Source organism: Carassius carassius, chromosome 42 (assembly GCF_963082965.1).
Source record: "Carassius carassius chromosome 42, fCarCar2.1, whole genome shotgun sequence".
Lineage (NCBI taxonomy): Eukaryota > Metazoa > Chordata > Actinopteri > Cypriniformes > Cyprinidae > Carassius > Carassius carassius.
In genome coordinates, this window is record NC_081796.1 from 17610771 (window position 1) to 17631186 (window position 20416).

At 36.6% G+C, this 20416-nt stretch overlaps 1 protein-coding gene across 4 annotated transcripts in view; it reads right to left on the reverse strand.

Moving 5' to 3' along the window:
• The window catches only part of LOC132123991 (catenin delta-2-like), a 316895-nt gene that overhangs the window by 17944 nt on the left and 278535 nt on the right, over positions 1-20416 (reverse strand). For all 4 annotated transcript variants that reach the window (XM_059534705.1, XM_059534706.1, XM_059534704.1 and 1 more), the window contains 4 exons: positions 16897-17082; positions 13143-13316; positions 10218-10368; positions 1561-1795 (listed from right to left, as the gene is read on the reverse strand). In XM_059534705.1, coding sequence (XP_059390688.1) covers positions 1561-1795; positions 10218-10368; positions 13143-13316; positions 16897-17082 — 746 coding nt within the window. The remainder of the gene's footprint in view (positions 1-1560; positions 1796-10217; positions 10369-13142; positions 13317-16896; positions 17083-20416) is intronic.

A 20416-nucleotide genomic window follows, 5' to 3' on the forward strand; every position in this document is an offset into this window, starting at 1 on the left:
CATTTCAGCTCAAAGGACACAATAGAACAGTTTACAATTGCCACTTGAAATGAAGTTAGAGGAAAATCTTTGCCGTCCTTGAGTGTACATGGCTTTAATAGAGGAAATAAATGCTTCTCATCTTTCACCATTTCCTCTCATAAATGGCAAAATTGATTTTTAGAGGTGGAGCTGTGTGTTTGATTTGTCCCTCCATTCATTTTTCAACATGGGTTTTAACATGCTAAGATCTTCAGTTGAGTCAGGCCCTATCTCAAACTAAATCCCTACATTCCCTACAGTCTGTCAGACTTGCTGTGAAGTTTCCATAAGTGCAGATTTCACAAATGGAAACCATAGAGCTAGCAGAAAGTTGTGTGCAAAATGTAATGTTTGGGACATAGTTTAAAAAAAGTTTCTGTATTTGTTGCTTTATAAATAGCTTATTAAAAAAAGTCATTCTGTCAAGAACAGCGAGTTGATTATTTTGCTTTGTCATGCATGATGTGAGCACATATCACAATCTGCACCAAATAAATCCACTTCAGATCAAAAAAGTCATCAGATCTGATGCATATCACAACAAGCACTCTGGTTTGTGCTACATGCCAGGGCTAAATCAACCGGTTGCATTTGTGCTATATCCAGACAAACAAGCACCCGAGTGGCTTGTCCCTTTGATAACCTCTCAGCAGGAAACTGGAAGCAGCTGTCACCGCCATCTTGGCTCGAACGGGGCGGGCACAGTGCATGAATATCTGATGCAGATATAAAGCAGTCACACGAAGTGTCAGTTTGATGAGGGTTGGACTAATGTCTTTGACATTGTCGTCACTCACTGCCTACATTTGCTGTTTCTAAGAGACTAAAGCAAGCAGCATATAGACTTGATCAATAAATGATGATTATAAAATATGATAGAATGAAACACATTTGAAACTAAAAAACTAAACAAAACAAAAACAAAACCATTTCACATTTAGGTTTAAATTACAGCAGTTTGCAATCCATCAGGATCACTCTGTATATCTTCTGGTGATTCACAAAACCAATAAACCAGAGTCAAGGCTGTCACACAGTGGTTTTTACCAAAGTTTTCCTGCATTGTTACGACAGATAACACCCCTTAACTCTGTTAAAATCTTTGTTACATGCAGCCTCTCATGACATTTAGCTTTATTCTCAAGGATGCAGCATTTCAAACATCAGCTCTTTTTGTCTATTATGGCAGGAGTGAATGTGCTCTTCGTCCATGTTTGCTTTTCTTCATTACAGTTCAGCAAGCACTGAATAAGCGACTTGTGTCGGGTGCATTGCTGATGTATATATGATTTAGCCGAACATCTGTAGACAATGTGGAAGCCTTGAAGCTCATGAAATTCTTATTGAGGTCTGACTCATAATGTTCATCTCATTGAAAAGGTGCTGGAATAAAAGTAGAACTATGTAACTATGTTTCTGGCAAACAAAAATAACATGAAAACACAAGCAAATAGCCTAGTGGTTAGTGCACACTTCAGGCCATTTTATTGATTATTGATAAGATGCAAGCCTATTATAAAAAACACAAAGAAAACTTACTTATCTCCTTTACTCCTAGCAATACCAATGAGCTTCTCAATGCCACCGGCGTCTCGTAAGGCCTTGGCGTTTTCCATGTTCTTGGTGATGACCTCGTGTAGGGCGCAGCATATAGCCGTAATGGTGTCATCGCACATGGTTTTACCCGCTGTGCTGTTTGCCGTCCCCCCGCTGCTTCCACTAGCATTGCTCCCACCCGGGAGCCGGTGCACTAGGTCTCGCATGGCATACTTACCTAGACAAAGGAAAAATAGACAGAAAGAGCATATGAGAATATGGTGATTAGCACTGGAATAATTATGATAGTCAGGATGACATTTTTCACAGTCAGTATGACTACTTTGTGCTACAATTTCTTCTTAATCTAGAGTATAATAATGCAGGAGCTGCAACAATTCAAGAGTGTCAGATGTGTCGGTTTAAACATCGCTGGATTTCTATGGAGGGAGTGTTATCCTGACTGCAGCGTGGATATATGACTCATGCTACTCGAACAAAGGAAAGAAAATATGAGAAAGTGTGAAAACTCTGACATTAAAAGAACAGCAGGAGATGCGTAATTTAAATTGACTTGGCAACACTCAACAGCACTGAAAAAAGAACTTGACCAATGGGAGAAACAATATGATTCTTAAGTTTATGGATTTGTGTCGGTGAAACAAGAGACAAATTTATGCCATAACACACTAAGTCATATTAACAGGCAATCACAAGTGCAATGATCGCTACAGGATGTTGAATGCTCTTTCCTCACCCAGTGGTGTATGGGACACCCCTTCAAGGCGTTATGAGCTATTTATATTATGGTTAAATTTGCCAAGAGAGGTTTTGGTCCACATATAGAACCCATTTCACAGAGGCAAATACAATGTTAGCTTACACAAACTTTTAATGTCATACAAAGCCAACATATGATTTTTCAATGCTACTATGACAAGTTCCTTCCACAGACCTGCAAAGAGCCAGTGAAGGGACTGTAGAAGTTCTGGCACTGCATTTACCGTGATCTCAACAGTAATACTAGTGCTGCCATGTCAAAATAGGGCATTATATATTTGTTGTTTGCACTTAAGAAAATCTATGGTCTAGAAATGCTCACCATGCACACATTTAGTTCTACATTTGATAAATGGAAATAGCTTCAGGGAAGCCCACAAGCAAAGATCGCTAGTGTCAACAATTTTCATTTTGCTGTTGTTTTGCAGCTTCAGAGAATTTTTACATTTAAATGAGAACAAAACATGAAATGTTATTATGTGGACATATGTATTAATGATAAAACTGGTGTAGGAACACAAGCCTACAAGATATTTCTGTGAAATAGCCATCCAATTTAAAAAAGAACAAGAAACTAGTTAGCAATAGAGTATTTTCCAGATTTCATGCGGCCACTTTAATTATCCATGCACTCCAATATTTTGACCTTTGAAATGCAGAAGTCCTTCTACTTCTGGCACCCTATTATTCTATCACAGAAGCACACAGCTAATGAAATTAATCTAAGGCTGTTCAATTCTTTCCGCTAATTCCAAATGGTCTCAGAAGGAGAAACACAGACATAATTTTCTACATGAAGCATACTGCAGAAGGGCTCGTTTTATCACCAATAAGCTTCCAGTTAATTGGTGCCTCCTTATCTTGTGCCCGCAGGCAAAATCGTCTGTCTTGCGTGAGCTGACAATATGGAGACAGTCCAATGAGATGTGAGAATTCTCTAAACAGTGAACTGTGGGAAAACATGATATTTACAGAATAATAAAAACCTGGTAAAATTACTGATCGGTGATGACACATGATCAATGAACATCTTCATTACACCCAAAGTGAAATAAATGGATGTCTTGCTCCTTCAATATACAGCACTATATCAGTATCAATATTAATATAATTGTATATAAAATATTTCAATATAGTTATAGCTTGTAAAATGTAACAATTTAAGCAAAACAAATGTTTTTTTTTTTTTTTTTTAAGATTATTATTATTTTTTTTATCCTTACTTACCCAAACTTTTAAGTGTAATTATATCAATGGTTGCACAAAAACATTAAGAAGCATCGACAATAATACGTTTCTTGAGCAGCATATCAGGATACTACAATGATTTCTGAAAAAAAAAAAACATGTTACACTGAAGACTGCAATAACGGCTATTGAAAATTCAGCTTTGCATCACAGGAATAAATTATATTTTAAAACATATATAAAAAAAGAAAACGGCTATTTTTAATTGTAAAAATATTTGACAATATTTTTATTGTTTATTTTATATTTTTACTGTAATTTTGACCAAATAAATACAGCCATGATGAGCAAAAGAGACTTTAAAATAAAATTCTAATTAAAAACACACATAATCATAATGAAGCCTGATCACATTGAAAAGTTACAGCATAAGATTTTAAGCATCAAAAAAAGATAATTATCAAATCTTACTAAAAACAGGAGGACACATCCCACAGAGGAAGAGTGGCATGGAGAGGTGAAACAGGTGAAGTATGGGACATTTTCAGTCCAGTTTTAGGCTTTATGATCATAATGAAACACAAGATTGCATGATTACTAGTAATCACAAACTAAGGACTCTTTTCAAGAATACCAATTACTGCAATTGGGTCAGATTAAATTCTGAACATCCATGTTGAGATCTCAAAGTCAGCCCCGAGCATGAAAAACAACAGTGGACAAGTAAAAAGGGCTTTAAGTAACACATTCACACTGAAGTCTTTTTATGGACTCAGTCGGACGGTTCTGCTACATGACGGTGAGATCTGGCGACTGTATATGACTCAAGGCTAACCTTGACTCAATAGAGTGCCTCATCTACGAGCTCTTGAGAATACGAGGGCTTAGTGTTAATCAGAGGTAAGTGCAGACCCAACAGCTTATAAAAGCCCATTCTCCCACAAAAAAGCCAATCAGCTACACGACTCTGGGCCATCATGAGCTCCAGAAATACACACGCACTCATAGAAATTTACAAAGAGACGGAGAGAGCGTCCTTCCATTATTGCTGCTTTTATGTACACTAAATTCTAGGTGACCATTTAGAAGACATAGGCTATTAAGGATGCTGAAGGCAAAGTTCGGTGTCAGAACTGTTTTCACAATGTCATTCCAAACCTATATGCTCTTTCGGTATAACACAGAAGAAGAAATGTTTAAATAATTGTTATGCAGTGCAAATGTAATGACTGGAATGGCATTATATACTTCCATATTGAAGAAAATGAAGAGCATTAATATTCTTAGTCGGAGTTCAAAGAGAGTTGGTAAAATGTTCCATGAAGGCCCGAGGGTTCTCGGCTTGGTTTAAAATGTCACACAATGGTGAAAGGCTTTGAGCAGCATCTCTGTGAGCCTTTATCCTGCAATAACATTTAAATGGATCCAAAGAGGGTTTTTTTTTCAATGAAGCTAACAGCAGGTTCAAACCCCATTAGCAGAAAATAGCCGACTTGTACATAAAAGAGAAGTACAAACAACAAAGCATTCGAAGACAGACCTTAAAACAAAATTATTCTTAATGGTTAGGGAGCAAATTAAATTGGAAATCAGCCACCGTGGAGACCATTTGAAAGGAGAACGTCCGGCAGCTTGGCTTTCAAGCGCTATATCGCTCTCTTTTACCGACTTTGATGTCTGTCACATTGGATTAAAAAGAAAAAGCTTCTTCTGAATGCCTGTGAATGCAATTTCAAACAGAGCCACCTTGTGGAGTGGCGGCTGGGACAGCTAGAGAGATGACTGAATGGCCGGATTTGGCCACAGAAAAGATAAAGTGGCGATTTTCTAGTGTCATTATTATTAAGCAGCTCTTTTGCTTCGAGACACGTACCTCTGGCAATCTCCTAATGAAAGAGAGAGAAAACAGATAAAGGAAGGGAAGATGGAAAAATGACCAAACGGATGCATGAGGGAGCGTGAGAGAGATTGGAAGATTGGCTGCAAATTGAAGCAAGAGAGGAAAGCTGCACACACACACACACACTTGGTTATTTCTCTAAAGGCCAGCCTGGCGAGCACATCCCCTCTTTTCTCATTCTTTGTGCAGGTGGGCAGCAGATATGAGTCTTTCAGTCATCAAATCCGGGATGAAACATTCAATGATGGATCAGAACTTTTCAAATCCCTCTCCATCAACTGAAATGTCGGACCTTCGAAACAAGCCAAGTAAAGCTGATTCTCAAAGTTTCAGCACAACTTCAAACATTTCCAACAGCGAGCAATCCAGCGAGCTTTGTCTGCTAGTCCTCTGAAGAACGTGCCCCATCATGGTCCATATGCCCACACCAATACCCTCCTTTTTCAACACTTAGAGAAGTTTTGCCACCTGAAAGTTTGGTGAGCCATTCCGATTACAAATGACACTTCTCTGATGCTCATCCAATGCTATGCTTAACGTGTGTGTGTCTGCCTTCATTCACGCCTGCTGTGCCTGATTTTGTGCATGTTGAAGCCTCAAACAGCATCTGCGGGGATTTTATACATCACGTTTAAAATTCAGCCACTGGAACTAACAAAAACTCCACTGCATTTTACCCACTTATGTAACTTCAAGGCAGGTTAACTGAGTTTGCCATTTTAGACTGATTGCATGTAGATAAAACAAGAGTGAATTTGGAGAGAAAAAGAGTCAAGCAATGAGAATGGAGAATGTAGGCTATTAAAAATGGTTATGAGATCATCAAACATAAGGGGATTTTAGTTTAATGTATGAAAAAATATATTTTTAAAAGATTTGGGAAGTGAATATGCATTTTAAAGCAAACCCATTTTGTGAGTGTTACTCACATATTTTTTTAATATTTTAAACAATTCATGCAAAATGCTTCAAAAATTTATAAACAGAAAATTAAAATGAAAAAGAGCGTAATATATATATATTTTAATATTGTACATGTTTAAATAAAATAAATTAAGTAACTTTATAGACATAAAATACAGATTAAATAGTGAAATATGCACATACTACATAAAATCTTTCAAATAAAATGCAAAGCACAGGATACATAAAACCAAATGGTTTATTTTAAATCCCTGCAGATGTCAACTGTGACTGATCGCAGAAAAATTGGTCTAGTTTTTAGTCATTTTGGGTGGGGTTTAGGTGGTCAGTTTTTCTGGGACCTGGCAAACCTGCTGCCAATACATAAAATATTTCCTATAGTCCATTAAATTGTACACTATATATTCAAAAAAGAAACACTGATATATCCATATATAATAATCACAAATAATAATTACATAAACATGTAAAATATATATTTAATTAAAAATATATCTGAATAAAAACTTGGAAAAAAATACTTATTAAAAATATAAAATATATTATATAGTAATATTTTAATATATTCTAAGTATAAAATAAATACTGTATAAATATAAAAATAAAAAATAATAAAAAATAAATTAATTAACTACAGTAAATCTTCTCTCTCAAGAAGTTCGAGCTATGATTAACAACACCCTGAAGTGCTTCTCTCTCCCACTTTTCTTTAGCATTAATATTATTAACCTCAATCCTGGAGAGAAGAAGAGTGACATAAAAGGCAAGAAAAATAATTAGAAAAGAGAAAAGGTCAAAGCAGAAACAGAGATTACATTTATACTGTACCTCAGGATCTATAAATGTCAATGAGGTACAGAAGTACACATAAAACCAAAATTAATTCACATGCATCAAAATGAATTCTCTTGTAACCTCATGTTAAAAAACAATCAAAATAAAGCATTAAAAAAAAAGGGGCTTATCTGAATTTTTATGATCTTGCAATGTGCTGTTTATCGGCAAACAGTATCAAAGCTCCAGGATATAGGCTGATGCTTTGAACTTAGGCTGTTAAATTCATTTATACAAACAATAAATCTTTATTTTAATATGTGAACAAACGGCAGGATTTCATGTGTCCAGTTTTCATCCCTGAACTAAATGTAAAATGAGCTCAAATATAGATTCAGTGATCAATCATGTAAAATAAATCATGGATGAAAGAAAGAGACTGTGGGAGAAGTTTTAAAAAAGAGGGACCTTGAGTGATTTTAAAGCTTTTGATGGATGGCCATGTTGAACTGTCTAAAAAAGCAAAGTGTGAGAATTGCCGCCAGTCACAGACTGCGTTTGCTACACACACTTGTCAATACAAATCAATTTAAGGTCTAAATGTACTCTATATATGGACTCTAAACTCTGATATACACGTATTACAATTTATTTTTGCATAATCTACTGAGAAACAAGCTACAGTAAATCTACAAAGACAGGAAGCACATTTTCCATGGCAATGTATAATGAAGACAATGCGATCTGCATAATCTAAAATGATTTTGGATGATGTGCAAATCTATGCGGACTCCAGGTGGCAAATGCAAACCAGTTGTTTGAGGAGCTGAGAGGGGGCCTGAAATTAGTGGAAGAATGAGACTGGGGAGCCGTTGCAATGGAGATGGCGAGACTCACCAGAGAAACCACGTTTATTAGCGGGCGAGATCAATAGTCTGCTGCTGATGTCACTGGGAGAATTTCAAATGGTGTGAATCAGTGTGACATGGGATGAAGGAAGGAAGAAAACAAGCTCTAATTAAGCACCTGATGCGACGGGTCAACATGTGACAACGGAGACCACGGCGGACCACTTCCTGTCATTCAGATGGAGCCTGAAGATGCTGTGTCGTGTACTTGTTAATATTTCTAATTCAGAAGCAGTGTAATGCCAAACACCTGCAGCTCGGTATGAAGGTAAGGTCAACTCCCAATTGCAACGACCTCAAAGCTTCTGACACATGTTTGGAGGAAACAATATCAATGGTTGACAGGTGTGGATATAGTCATGGAGGAGAGGTTTAATTATACTACCATAAATAAGTACAGAGTCACTTTGACTCACTTCACCTCTTCTCTATGAGTAAACAATGAGGGAACTACCTGCACTGAATGCTTACAGAAACAGAAAAGGCTAATTCTTATTCAGCAATGACCATGAAAGTCACAAAGACCAAAAAACATTGTCCTCTCTACTCAGAGACCTGAGCTCTCCTAATGTGGTGCATTGCGCCAAGCGATGAAACTCTCATCTCTTCCATATTAATTTTGTCCTAAACAGTGGAAATGAGATGAAGTACCACTCAACAAGATATTGGGCAAATTCCACTGAAAGTGAACATAACTATGGCAGACAGAGCACTTGAAGTGTGCAGGGCTGCTAAACTGCCTTATGTCTACACATTTTGAACACCTCAGACAAAGATATATTGTATCTTATTGTTGCCCTTAGTAGCAAAACAGCTAAACCCTTACACTTGTTGTAGCAAATAAAACTTAAATAAACATTCAAATAAAAAATAATAAAAAAAGTGGCCCTGTGTACTGATTTTTGTGGCACTTTTGGTAAACAGACAAGTAAATTGGCTCAATTATAAGAAATGTATATTTTATTTTGGGTTTGTGAGTAACAAATAAATGCCTGCAGTTTACATAATTAATTGTGAGGATGTTTCACCACGTATCACACAAGTAGAAATGACAAAATTGCTTTCTTGAAGTGAGAATTGTATAAAAGCTTTGCTAAAGGTGTTGAGGAAGGGCCCTTTGTGAAGGGATTTAGACAGTTGGCCAGTTTTATTTGGATTGACCCTCTGAAAAACGTCCAAAACCTTTGCCACTTTTAGTAAAGACAACTCAACAATACAAAAACAAACAATAACAATAAAAACACGGTAAAGACAGAATAAGTCAGCGGAATAAATCAAAACAACAACAAAAAAACCAACCACACAAAAACGTGGCCAAACAAACAAACAAATTAATTGAACAAAAAAATCTAACCAAATTAAAACAACAAATAAAACAAATTCAAAAGAATTTTTTTTTAATTTTTATCATTTTTTTTTAGTAGTCACCATGCAAAACATCAACAATTTTTAGTTGCATGTAATTTCAGTAAAGTTAGCTGCACAATAGACAAAAAAAAAAAACCTATAAAAACAAAACAGACAAACAAACATATTAAAATCCGCCTCCACCACTGAAAAAAAAGGTTATTGCGACTTTTTATCATTTTTAACAGAATTGTGAGATATAAACTCACAACTGTGAGTTATAAAGTCAGAATTGCGAGAAAAAAATTCTCAATTACCTTTATTATTTTTTATTCAGTGGCAGAAACGGGCTTCCATACAAAACAGAATAAAACAAAACAAAACAAAAATAACACTTTGGATCGACCATTTCAGTAACCTTTATACACAAATGCTAAACTTTTGAGTTGCATGTTTTTATTTCAGTAAAGTCAGCAATAAAGAAATCCCCAAATAAAGCCAAAAATATATACGGTATACAGAATATACAGTTACACAAGCCAGGAATGTGCTAGTGCAGCCCGATGCCTGCTAAACCATTTAAAATGATGAGTGGGCAGGAAATGTATAATAATAAAATGACAGTTATCTTCCTTTGAGCTGAGAGCTATGAATGGCCCTCTTTACCACACTGGGTAAAACGTAAGAGACTGGACTTCATTACAGAGAAGCCAAAGAGACCACAGCTGTTAACCCTGAGCACTACAAATCCTATGGCTTTGAACCATTTGAAACAAAGTGAATCAAAGTGACTAATAAAATAAAAGAAGACAGTCATGAGAAGGAAAAAAGGGCCGTACCGATTAACTCTTTATTTCTGACATCCAAGGCCATGTTTCTGAGCGCGGTAGCGACAGCACACACCACGCGGTCGTTGTCTATCCTCAGCAGCTCCACAAGGATTGGCAGACCCTTCTCTTTCCTCACCGCCGCACGGATGTACACTGACCACTAGGGGAGACACACACACACACACACAAACAAACAAACAGGTATAACAGTCACAAATATGACAAATGATACCGTTCGGCTACTTTACTAAATATAACTCTACATATCAGCAGTTTTCAGGAGACCATGAAGTGTATCGTCATGGCTGGATATACCAATGTCTGTAAAGTGCCTCATTTTGGATGAGCACCCTGCTGACAGTGTAATCACACTCCCCAGGTTACAGTGAAAGACTAATACTAGCTCAGAGCTTTGGCTCTCTGAGGTTCTCTGTGTATGACCCCAGCTGTGGGATCAGCCTTTATCAGTGACGGAGTGTCAGCTCAGATTAGACTCTCTGCTACCCTGCACTTCTGCTGTAACAGGGGGAGACCGCAGCATACGGCCCAGCAGGCATCCCCTCACATTCCTCATTTCTGATGACCTCTGTATGTGTGCATAAAAAAAGAGAGAGACAAAAACACAATGACAGAGAAGCTCTGTTCTAAACCTTGCGAGCTGCGTACCTAGAAAAAATGTAATCCAGAATGAAAAATTTCAAAGGCTATACAAATGTAAATATTTTATATCTAAATATATATTTAGATATACAAACTTTAAATATGGACGCGATTAATCATGATTAAACATTTGACAGCCCTATAATATACCAAATTTGGAACAAATTCAAAACCATTTCATGTGTCTTTGGAGTCAAAAGTTTTTTTTTTTTCAAAATTTATTCAGACACCTTCAACATTTTTCACATTATCACAGTTTATTCTCTATTGTTTAGAAATTGGTAATAAAATATGACTAGAACTCAAGAGTTAAATTATGTCAAAACAAATTCATCTTCGTAATGTCAGATAACACTTAAGCAAAACATGATCAGGTAAAAGTGTCTGAATAATTATTGGTCCCAAATCTTTTTATCAGTTTTACTAGTAGTACACTGTATGAAGAATTTTACGAAGTTTACTTTATTTTTCTATCATCTCATGCATAAATGAACTATAGTGTCCTGTACCCACTAGTAAAAAAATCTGAATGTTTGAATAATATTTGGTTTGACTGCATATTCACCTCTGACACATCGATACTGTAATCATGGTTTGATGTTGCATAATCACCAAACATCAAAGTACAGTCTGATCTGAATTATTGCGTGCTTTTTTTAATCTGTTGCTAGTTTGACACAGACACTTATTCAAAGGAAATTGTGTTAAATCAGGCAAAGCACATCTTCGAAGAACAGAGAAATGGCACTTAAAATTAGTGTGTGGAAATGTCATTTAGAGAAAATCAACATGACAGTTCAGTAAAACTTGTATTTTTTATTATAAGTAATGCAATACAATAAATATCCTTGAAACTGTAATTGAAAAGGGGTTTTTGACGAGAAAGCATATTTCACGCTTGAGTGTTTTTGATCCATCTTAAGTTAAGGCCTTTGTTTCCATTTCCTAGTACACACAGCGTGGGATTTAATAATCCCACTGTCCGTGATGGACTTTGAAAACATAAACAGAGAGCTTAGTTCACACATATTAGACAGGGGCTCAATGTCAGCTTAACAAACAGAGCAGCAAATTATGGACTGCTTTCCTGTTTGTTTCTCCAACAAACTCAACACAACAGCAAACACGAATACATCCTGATGCCCTGTAGGTGTGGAGAGGGGTCGTATGCATTTAACTTCTTTAAGAGGGTCTAAACCTGTTATGAGACATCAAAACCAATCCAATCCCATTGCATCTGTTTCCATCTGACCGTATTGATCTTGTGGAGCACATCGGGTGGATTAGAGCTCTCGATAAACAGAGGTAAACCAAGCTTTTGTCACTGAGAGATGGTGAAAAGGATGTGAGAACAAAGAGAGAAGCAGGGGCCAAGAGGGAGACTGGTACAAGTTTAAACATCTGATGAAAGCAACCAGTTTCAGGTCAGAAAAAATGCAATTTTACACCATTTCTTTGTGCACCTTTCAATAAATTTAGATCCTGACAACAGCTAATAAAACCTTCAGTAAAAAAAACAAAACATGTCAGACACCAGAGTGTTGCTAAGCTAAGGTGTTCTGAGTGGTTCTTATCTTATTATGCAGTTGTTTGTCCAACACTAGGTGTACCATGTCAAATGAGAACTGTTATTTATAATATTCTGGCTCTAGAATAATTCCTACATTGAAATATATGAGATCTTTTGGAAATCATAAGACTGATTGCCTTGGAAAGTAATAGCACAAAAAAGTCAGATGAATTATGGGTGTGTGTGTGACATGCTAAATTATAATCCTTTAAAGGTGTAAAAGTAAATTAATAAACAGATAAACATTTGAATCTTTTTTATTATTGAAATACTGAATTATTTTTATATATTTTTTTCAAACACCCTGAGTGCTAAGAATACATTGGTTTACACTCAGACAGCTACCAATAATTAATAATATAGTATTATTTTTTTTTTATTATTGTAATGTTTTTAATAACCCCTAACCCTAAAGCAAAAAAACATTTGCCCTATGACAGATACCAAAAGTTTAAATTAAATAAGTGAATACAAAATAAATTATATATATATATATATATATATATATATATATGAATAAGAATTACAATATACAAAATATATATAAGAGTCGTAATTAAATGGAAAAACCAATAATGAATGCTGACACATAATTATCAGATAATCTACTCACTAATAATATTTTAAACAATATTAGTTGCATACAGAGCTATATCTCCAGCACAGACAGATGCGTACACAAGGCAACTGACCATAAGGCTTACCTTCCAACTCCCAGCAGCCAGATTCTGCAGTGCCCCAGCGGCTCCCTCCAGCGTGTCCGGGTTTGAGCACTCAGATAGGAGGGTGAGGTAGGGCTTTACTATCGAAGGATGCCACAGCATCTGAATCCCTTTGGGGGGCTCAGCAGTGTCTGGCAGGGGTCCCACACCATCCCACTAAAGAAACAAAGAGTGTGACAAGAAAAACAAGTCAGTCAGATAGGATGACACACAAAATCCATTGCCATCAGCATCTAAACCCTTATAAAGAGGCTTGCACGCTGAAATCTGCAGTGACAAAGCAACTTGACGTACTTTCAACGAGCAACGTAAAGTTAGACTTTATGTAAAAGTGCAGCTATTTAAATATCAGTGTGAAGTGAGTGAAGAAAACATGATACGGCGATATTCTGTTCGATTCTTTAAATATTTTTTAATACGTTTCTTATTTTTTTATCTTACTGATTCTAAACTTTTGAACAGTAGTGTATATCTATATAATAAAAAATGACACAAGAAAAACTGGATTGCATTTTAAGTGAGTTTGATTCATGAATTAATAATCATTTCTCTTTCTCATGTTATGCTGTATTAAGCACTGCAGTTTGTATACTATACAAACACTTTCTCCTCCAGAGTGTTGCCTCTTAGCATCCAGAAAAATGGTTTCATTTTTATTTATCTCTTTTTTATAGGATTTTCTATAGCTACAGTATGACCACCAATAACATTATGGCATATGCCTCCTAGCAACCATCAGCACCTCCACCTAGTGAAATCCTGAGATAAAATCGCTGTCATTCTGTATGGGTCAAAAGGCGATTGTAACCCCCTGCACATACAGTACACACAAACCCCACATGAGGAGATCTCTTGACAAATATAGTGCCCTGAATAGACCCAAAACTGGGCAGGAATGATGAGCTGTACCTGTAAGTCTGCGTTTGAGACTTGTGGGTGAGTCAGTTTGAAAAGCGCTGGTCTCACAGGCTGACCTACTTTCAGGCAGAGCAACTTGTGAAATACCTCAGCATCTTAAACTAGCTCTGGCACTCATCCTCACTCTCTCTTCATTATTAATGAGTCTGTTTTCATCTCCCCCCGTTCCTGCTCTGAGGAGCGGCTCTGTGGTTCAGTCAACTGCTGGAGGGTGGAGAAGCCCCCGTGAGGCTGCTGCTCTTCTCATTCGGTGAACACAGAAGAAATGGAAAGAGTTTGAGAGGAGACTTGGTCTAATCTGTGGTTTCACTATATGAAAACAATGAGGGCAACATTTCGCAAACATTCAGCCTTCACAATCGTTGTCAAAACGGTTTTCATAATTTAACAACGAAAAAGGTGCTTGCTAAGGATGGCATCAGAGTCTAAATGATTACGTCTAAATCTATTTTTAAATCTAGAACGTTTTGATAGATAGATATTAAATATACACATATTAAATATATCTAAGAAAATACAAAAATGTATGAAACCAACAAATCCTACATATCTAAGAACATGGATCATTTTGTGAATGACTTTTAAAAGTTTTCTCCGTTACATCATCTGTCATTCACCCATTACTATTAAGTCCCTAAATTCCGGTGAGCAACATTAGTTTTTTCTTCATTTTAGGCATCTAAAATGAGTCAAACCTGCTCAAATGCAACTCTTTCAGCTTTTCTGAAACTCAAAAACGAGAGTTACCCTCAATCTATAAATGACAACGTGATCCTAATGCTTCTTCTGAACTAACAGAGCATAAAACAGCATCTCAAATTGTCGAAAACTTTCTCTTCACCCATTTACCGTCAGCAAGCTTTGAGCATAATGAGTGCTTCATGCCCCATTTCTTAGAGTAAACTCAAAGAAGGGTATCAATGCTTGGTGGGTTGAAATTGCTCTGGTTTACATACTCTCTCTTCTCAGTCTATTAGCTACGCTAAACACCAATGCACTGCCCTGACAGAGCCGCAGTAGCACGCTCTGGTTTCCTTGGCTGCCTTGCTGCCATTTAGTGATAAATTATTTAACAGAGTACATTAGCCTTCTGTTGCCCGGAGGCTCAGGTGTCCTCTTTCAGCGTCTCGGCTGAAGAAAAGGTCCAGCACATGATACGAGAGGGCACCTTAGGTAATGGGGAGAAATGGCCCTCTTTACAGTCCAAGAGGTGGAGATGGACAACTCCTGCATACTTGCATCTCCTTCCTTTCGGTAATCTGACTGGAGGAGTCACATATGACTGAAAGCTGAAACAGATCTTCAGACTTAAATATGGTTTTTGAAATAATGAATGAAGGAGATACATCTTTGAATGTTCCAATGCAAAAGATGATGCAAAACATCCCCAAACTATGTTTAATACAATAGTCTATGCTGTCTTAGCTTTGATGTATTATTTGACTCAAACTGATTTTAAAGTTTTACTGTTTCTTACTCGGCATGTAGCAACCAGAGGTTATTGTGACGAGCATCTCTTTTGCTGCAAACGCAAGTTTTATTTTAGCTAGCATTGAAGTTAAAGAGGATTATATTCAGCTATCGGTGGCTACTGTATATCACCAGCTATTAGCTTCATGGCTCCTCTGGAAAGGGACATTTCCAGAGGGAGTAGTGTTACATAACTGCTCCCCCACCTTCACGCTCCCCCTCCGTGTCTCCCCTGACTTTTCCTACGTGCGATTAATGATGAGTTTTCTCTGCTATGGAGGAGGCGCCTGTAAAAAGGTTGTTTTTTTCCCCACTTCCTTTAGTCTGATGCCCACAAACACTGTGATTTATCAGCCTTAGAGCGTGTCCCCGGGGAAACTCACTGTCTGACAGTGTGTCTCTGTGTAGGTGGAGAGCGTTATGTTTGCAGAGGAAGTAATTGATAAAAGGGCGGCGTGTAAATCTGTTATTTGGGGAACTCACTGAATCATAAATTGGGATTATTTTCAGGCAACGAGGGGTGTAAAATGAAGTTGAATATGCTGATTGTGTTATTAATAGTTTGATACGAAAAAGCAGAGAAGCATTTTAGTGTGAAATACAGCCTTCTTTCTTTAGTCAGGCAACACAAACAGACTTTCACAAGCTATTTTACTTCCATAATTAACAAAAAGTCAAGTTCTGCCCTTATTTTCACTTGTTTCACATTATGGAAGTAAAATAGCTTGTGAATTTATATATGTGTGTGTGTGTGTGTGTGTGTAGTTTCATATAAACTAATGTAATCTAAAAATACAATGCATAATATATTATATTACAATGCATAATAACAAGTTATATTACATAAAAACATATTACAGTTATTAATACAATTATTAAACTGTCTAATCTGATCTAATAATCATTATATTGTTTTATTATATTACATTATGTATTTACTCTATCTATCTATCTATCTATCTATCTATCTATCTATCTATCTATCTATCTATCTATCTATCTATCTATATAAATGATATAGGATAACACAAAAAATAGATCCAACATTATATCATATATATAAAGCATATTATATTATATTATATTATATTATATTATATTATATTATATTATATTATATTATATTATATTATATTATATTATATTATATTATATTATATTATATGACATAACTGATAATACAATAAGACTAGCAACAACAAAGAAAATATGATAAAAACTGAAAATGTGATTTCCTGTTGACTATAAATAGCCTCTTTCATGGTGCTCTGGACTAGGAATTCCAGGTAAAGTGTGTTAGAGTGACTGTCAGCAGATGAGGGTCAAATTGCAGCCTGTAAATGGTCACCTGATCCTGGGACTTCTTCTTCTTTTTCTTCTTTCCCCAGCAGCCCGAGGTCTCTCCGTCCTTCCCATTGGAATCGCTACACAGGAGGCCGTCCAGCTCGTCCGTCCCCATCTGCTGTCCCTGAGACGTTTCAGCTGCAAGCCGATACGAGAGGTTCCTCAAAATGCATACACAGTTTTCTATGGTCTGACAGAGAAAGAGAGAGACAGATATTGGGCAGGTATTAGTCTAGCACCACTGAGCTCTTGATAGAGCCCATCTGGCCAGAGGGGCCAAACATCATCTACCCAACTCATGCTGCTTCTGAGACAAGAGGAAATACAATACATGTGCTCTCTCTCTCTCTCTCTCTCTCTCTCTCTCTCTCTCTCACACACACACACACACACACACACACACACACACACACACACACACACACACACACACACACACACACACACACACACACACACACACACACACACACACACACACACACACACACACACACACACACACACACACACACACACAGTGGTCTGCATGCACTTCTATGCTGTCAGAGCAATTAACAAGTGTTCAGAAAAAAAGCAGCCATTACAGAAGTCATCTTAAACTACTGGCTTGCAAGATATCATTTAAATTAAAGTTCAAAATTAAATGCAAACCCTTAAGATTTAGTAGTTTATCCTGAAATCACCCCCCTCCAAAAAAAGCAGGCATTTTATATTATATATAAAATCAGAAATAAATAAATTAATCAATAAAGTAAAATAACAAAATATACAAATAATAAAATAAAAAGTATTACTCAAATTTGTTGATTAGGTGATTTGACTTAATTAAGATCCCTGTATTAGAGAAAAACATGTCTAGGGCCTGTCCAAGACAGCAAGGTCACATCCTACAGACCTAGTTTCTTCTATCTTGCCCTTACATTTTCCTCTCTAAATGTCTCTCTTTCATTTCATCCAACTTTCTAATTTCCTCTGTCTCCGTCTCTGAGTGTTGGCTGGGAGTGTAGGCTGCATTGGCACTAAGTATATGAAAGTACTTAATTATATGTCTGACACGGTCTCCCATTTAAATGTGATTAAAGGATATACTCGCAGATGGGGAAAAATGACCAGCCAAATCCATCGGCTCACACTCCATTTAACAGGGTATTACAAGGAGACACAGCAGAGCAGGCACAATGCTTGACAGTGGAAAATAGAAAATAAATGCTAGCAAAATGATGATGAAAAATGAGCATTTTTCTCAATCTTCATGGTTTACTTTTTTTCCCCCATTATGGAATGAGGAGGAACATGCTCTGCACAAATGAAAATAATGACTGTCATCAGAGAAATGCTCAGAGAATTAGGCACTGGCATTTGCACTGATGTACAAAAACATATATTGACTTAACAACAGCCCTTCTCTGTGCCAGACATTGCATTTTCCATAACAAGTTCTGCTAAAACCTCCAAGGAAAAGTGCGACATAATGAATATTGCACCTGGTGAAATTTAGGGCAACACCATCTCTCTTACTGCCAGCCATTTACAAGGTCCCCATTTTAAATGCTAAAGTCAACAGGACAGAGCTTGACCAACCACAGGTTAACGGCACATTAAGACCATGGGCGGTGTGCTTTCAGCAATTATAACTCTGCTGGGCCAACACCTGCGAAAAACAGCTCTGGGCAAATCACCACACATAAAGAAATTGGAGTGATTAGGGTGATTGCCCTTTTTCGAAGCCAGTGTGATGGGTGAAATGGTTGCTGTTGCTTTTCTGAGCATTTGTAATGTGATAAAGCACACTGATGGATGAAAAAGAGTGCTTAGTGCTCTAAAAGGAGCTAAATTGACATGTATGGGAAAAAGAAAAGGTGTAACCACAGGTTGGACGTGCACTTATAGAAATAGTATTTTTACATTTAAACGAAATTTAAAATGTCACAGTAAAATGGGGATGAATGGCACAGTGGCGAAGCCCACTAGACATGCTTCCCAAGCTTATCGGTGTGTTTTCAACTCTCAAGTGCTTCAGTACACCCGACGGCTGGCCTTTTGTTCTGATCTGTATCTTCAAGGCATCTGGATGCAATGAGAAGAATCCGAGTTTGTAGCGACACATGCATTAAACCATAGTATGCATTCTTTATTTTGCAAAACTCAAAAGATAGTTTAAAAAATGACTCCATTTTATTTTTTATTTTTTTGTCCATACAATTAAAGTAATTGGGGTCCAAAACAATACTGGACCCATTATACAACCAAAGACAGTTTTTCAAAATATCTACAGAAGAAAGTCCTACATGTTTGGAATGACATGAGGATGAGCAAATTAATGACAGATGTTTCATTTGTGAGAGAATTACAGTAACCCTTTAATAACATCCACCAATGTTCAAATGAAACCTACACCAATGTTCTTAGCTTACCAGCTGTGCACTGCAAAGTATACTTTGGTTTTTAACATGTACTTGAGCAATAAGCATAGAGTGTGTGGATGTAAATTTCATCATCAGTATAATATGCGCATGTATGAGCGCAAACTAATTTTTCTAAGCTTGTATGCTCAGACTGCATGAGTCTTGAATTTTCTTGGAGTATTTAATAAAACATGAGGTGGCAACATGGATCCGGCCCATTTCACAGCCGAAAAAAAATGGATGAGACAGATGAGCAACAACAAAGCGCAGACAATAACAGATGCCTGCACTGACAAGCACTTGTGCGAGGGGGTTGACTTTAGTTTAAATGAGTGCAGAGACACTTTTATCGCTAATAACTTCTGGAGAGCGATAGATGAAGCTTTCTTGTGCACGTTTCTTGTGTTACTTTGAAAGGTTATGTGCTCGGCTGTATGCATATGTTACGTGTTCATTTGAAAACTGAAGTACACTTCAAATAACCTTTATTGCACATAACTGTCACAGTATGCATGCAAACGTGAAGATTGCTCACATGGATTGACAGCCAACAGAAACTATCTTAAAAGAGATTAATTCAGATACAACAACCTGAAGAGAGTTTAGCATTAAAACAAAATACACTTTTCTACCTAACTAATTGTAGGTTTTATTTTTCCAGGTGTACATCATTTTTGGGAAAGTAGACAGGAATATTCACTATTTGTTGTAAAAACCAATTAGTTACGTAGTTGACCACTTTATCTAGTAGATTTCAAACTATGTACAACAGGTACACAAAGTAGTATGGCGTAGGTTTAATTTGAACATTGGTGGATGCTATTAAAACAATGAAATTGTCAGTCATCATCTGTCATCAGTTTTCTCATCCTCATGTTGTTCCAAACCTGTATAACTTTGTTTTGTGGAAACAAAAAACAAGATATTTTGAAGAATGTTTCATGAATTTCATTGTCCATACAATGAAAGTGAATGGGGTCCAGTATTGTTTTGGATATTGAGATTTTCAAAGTAACTTCTTTTGTGTTCTGATGAAGACAGAAAGTCATATAGGTTTGAAATGACATGCCAGTGAGTAAAACAATTTCCCTTTAAGCTTTGAGCAAGTTTTAACAG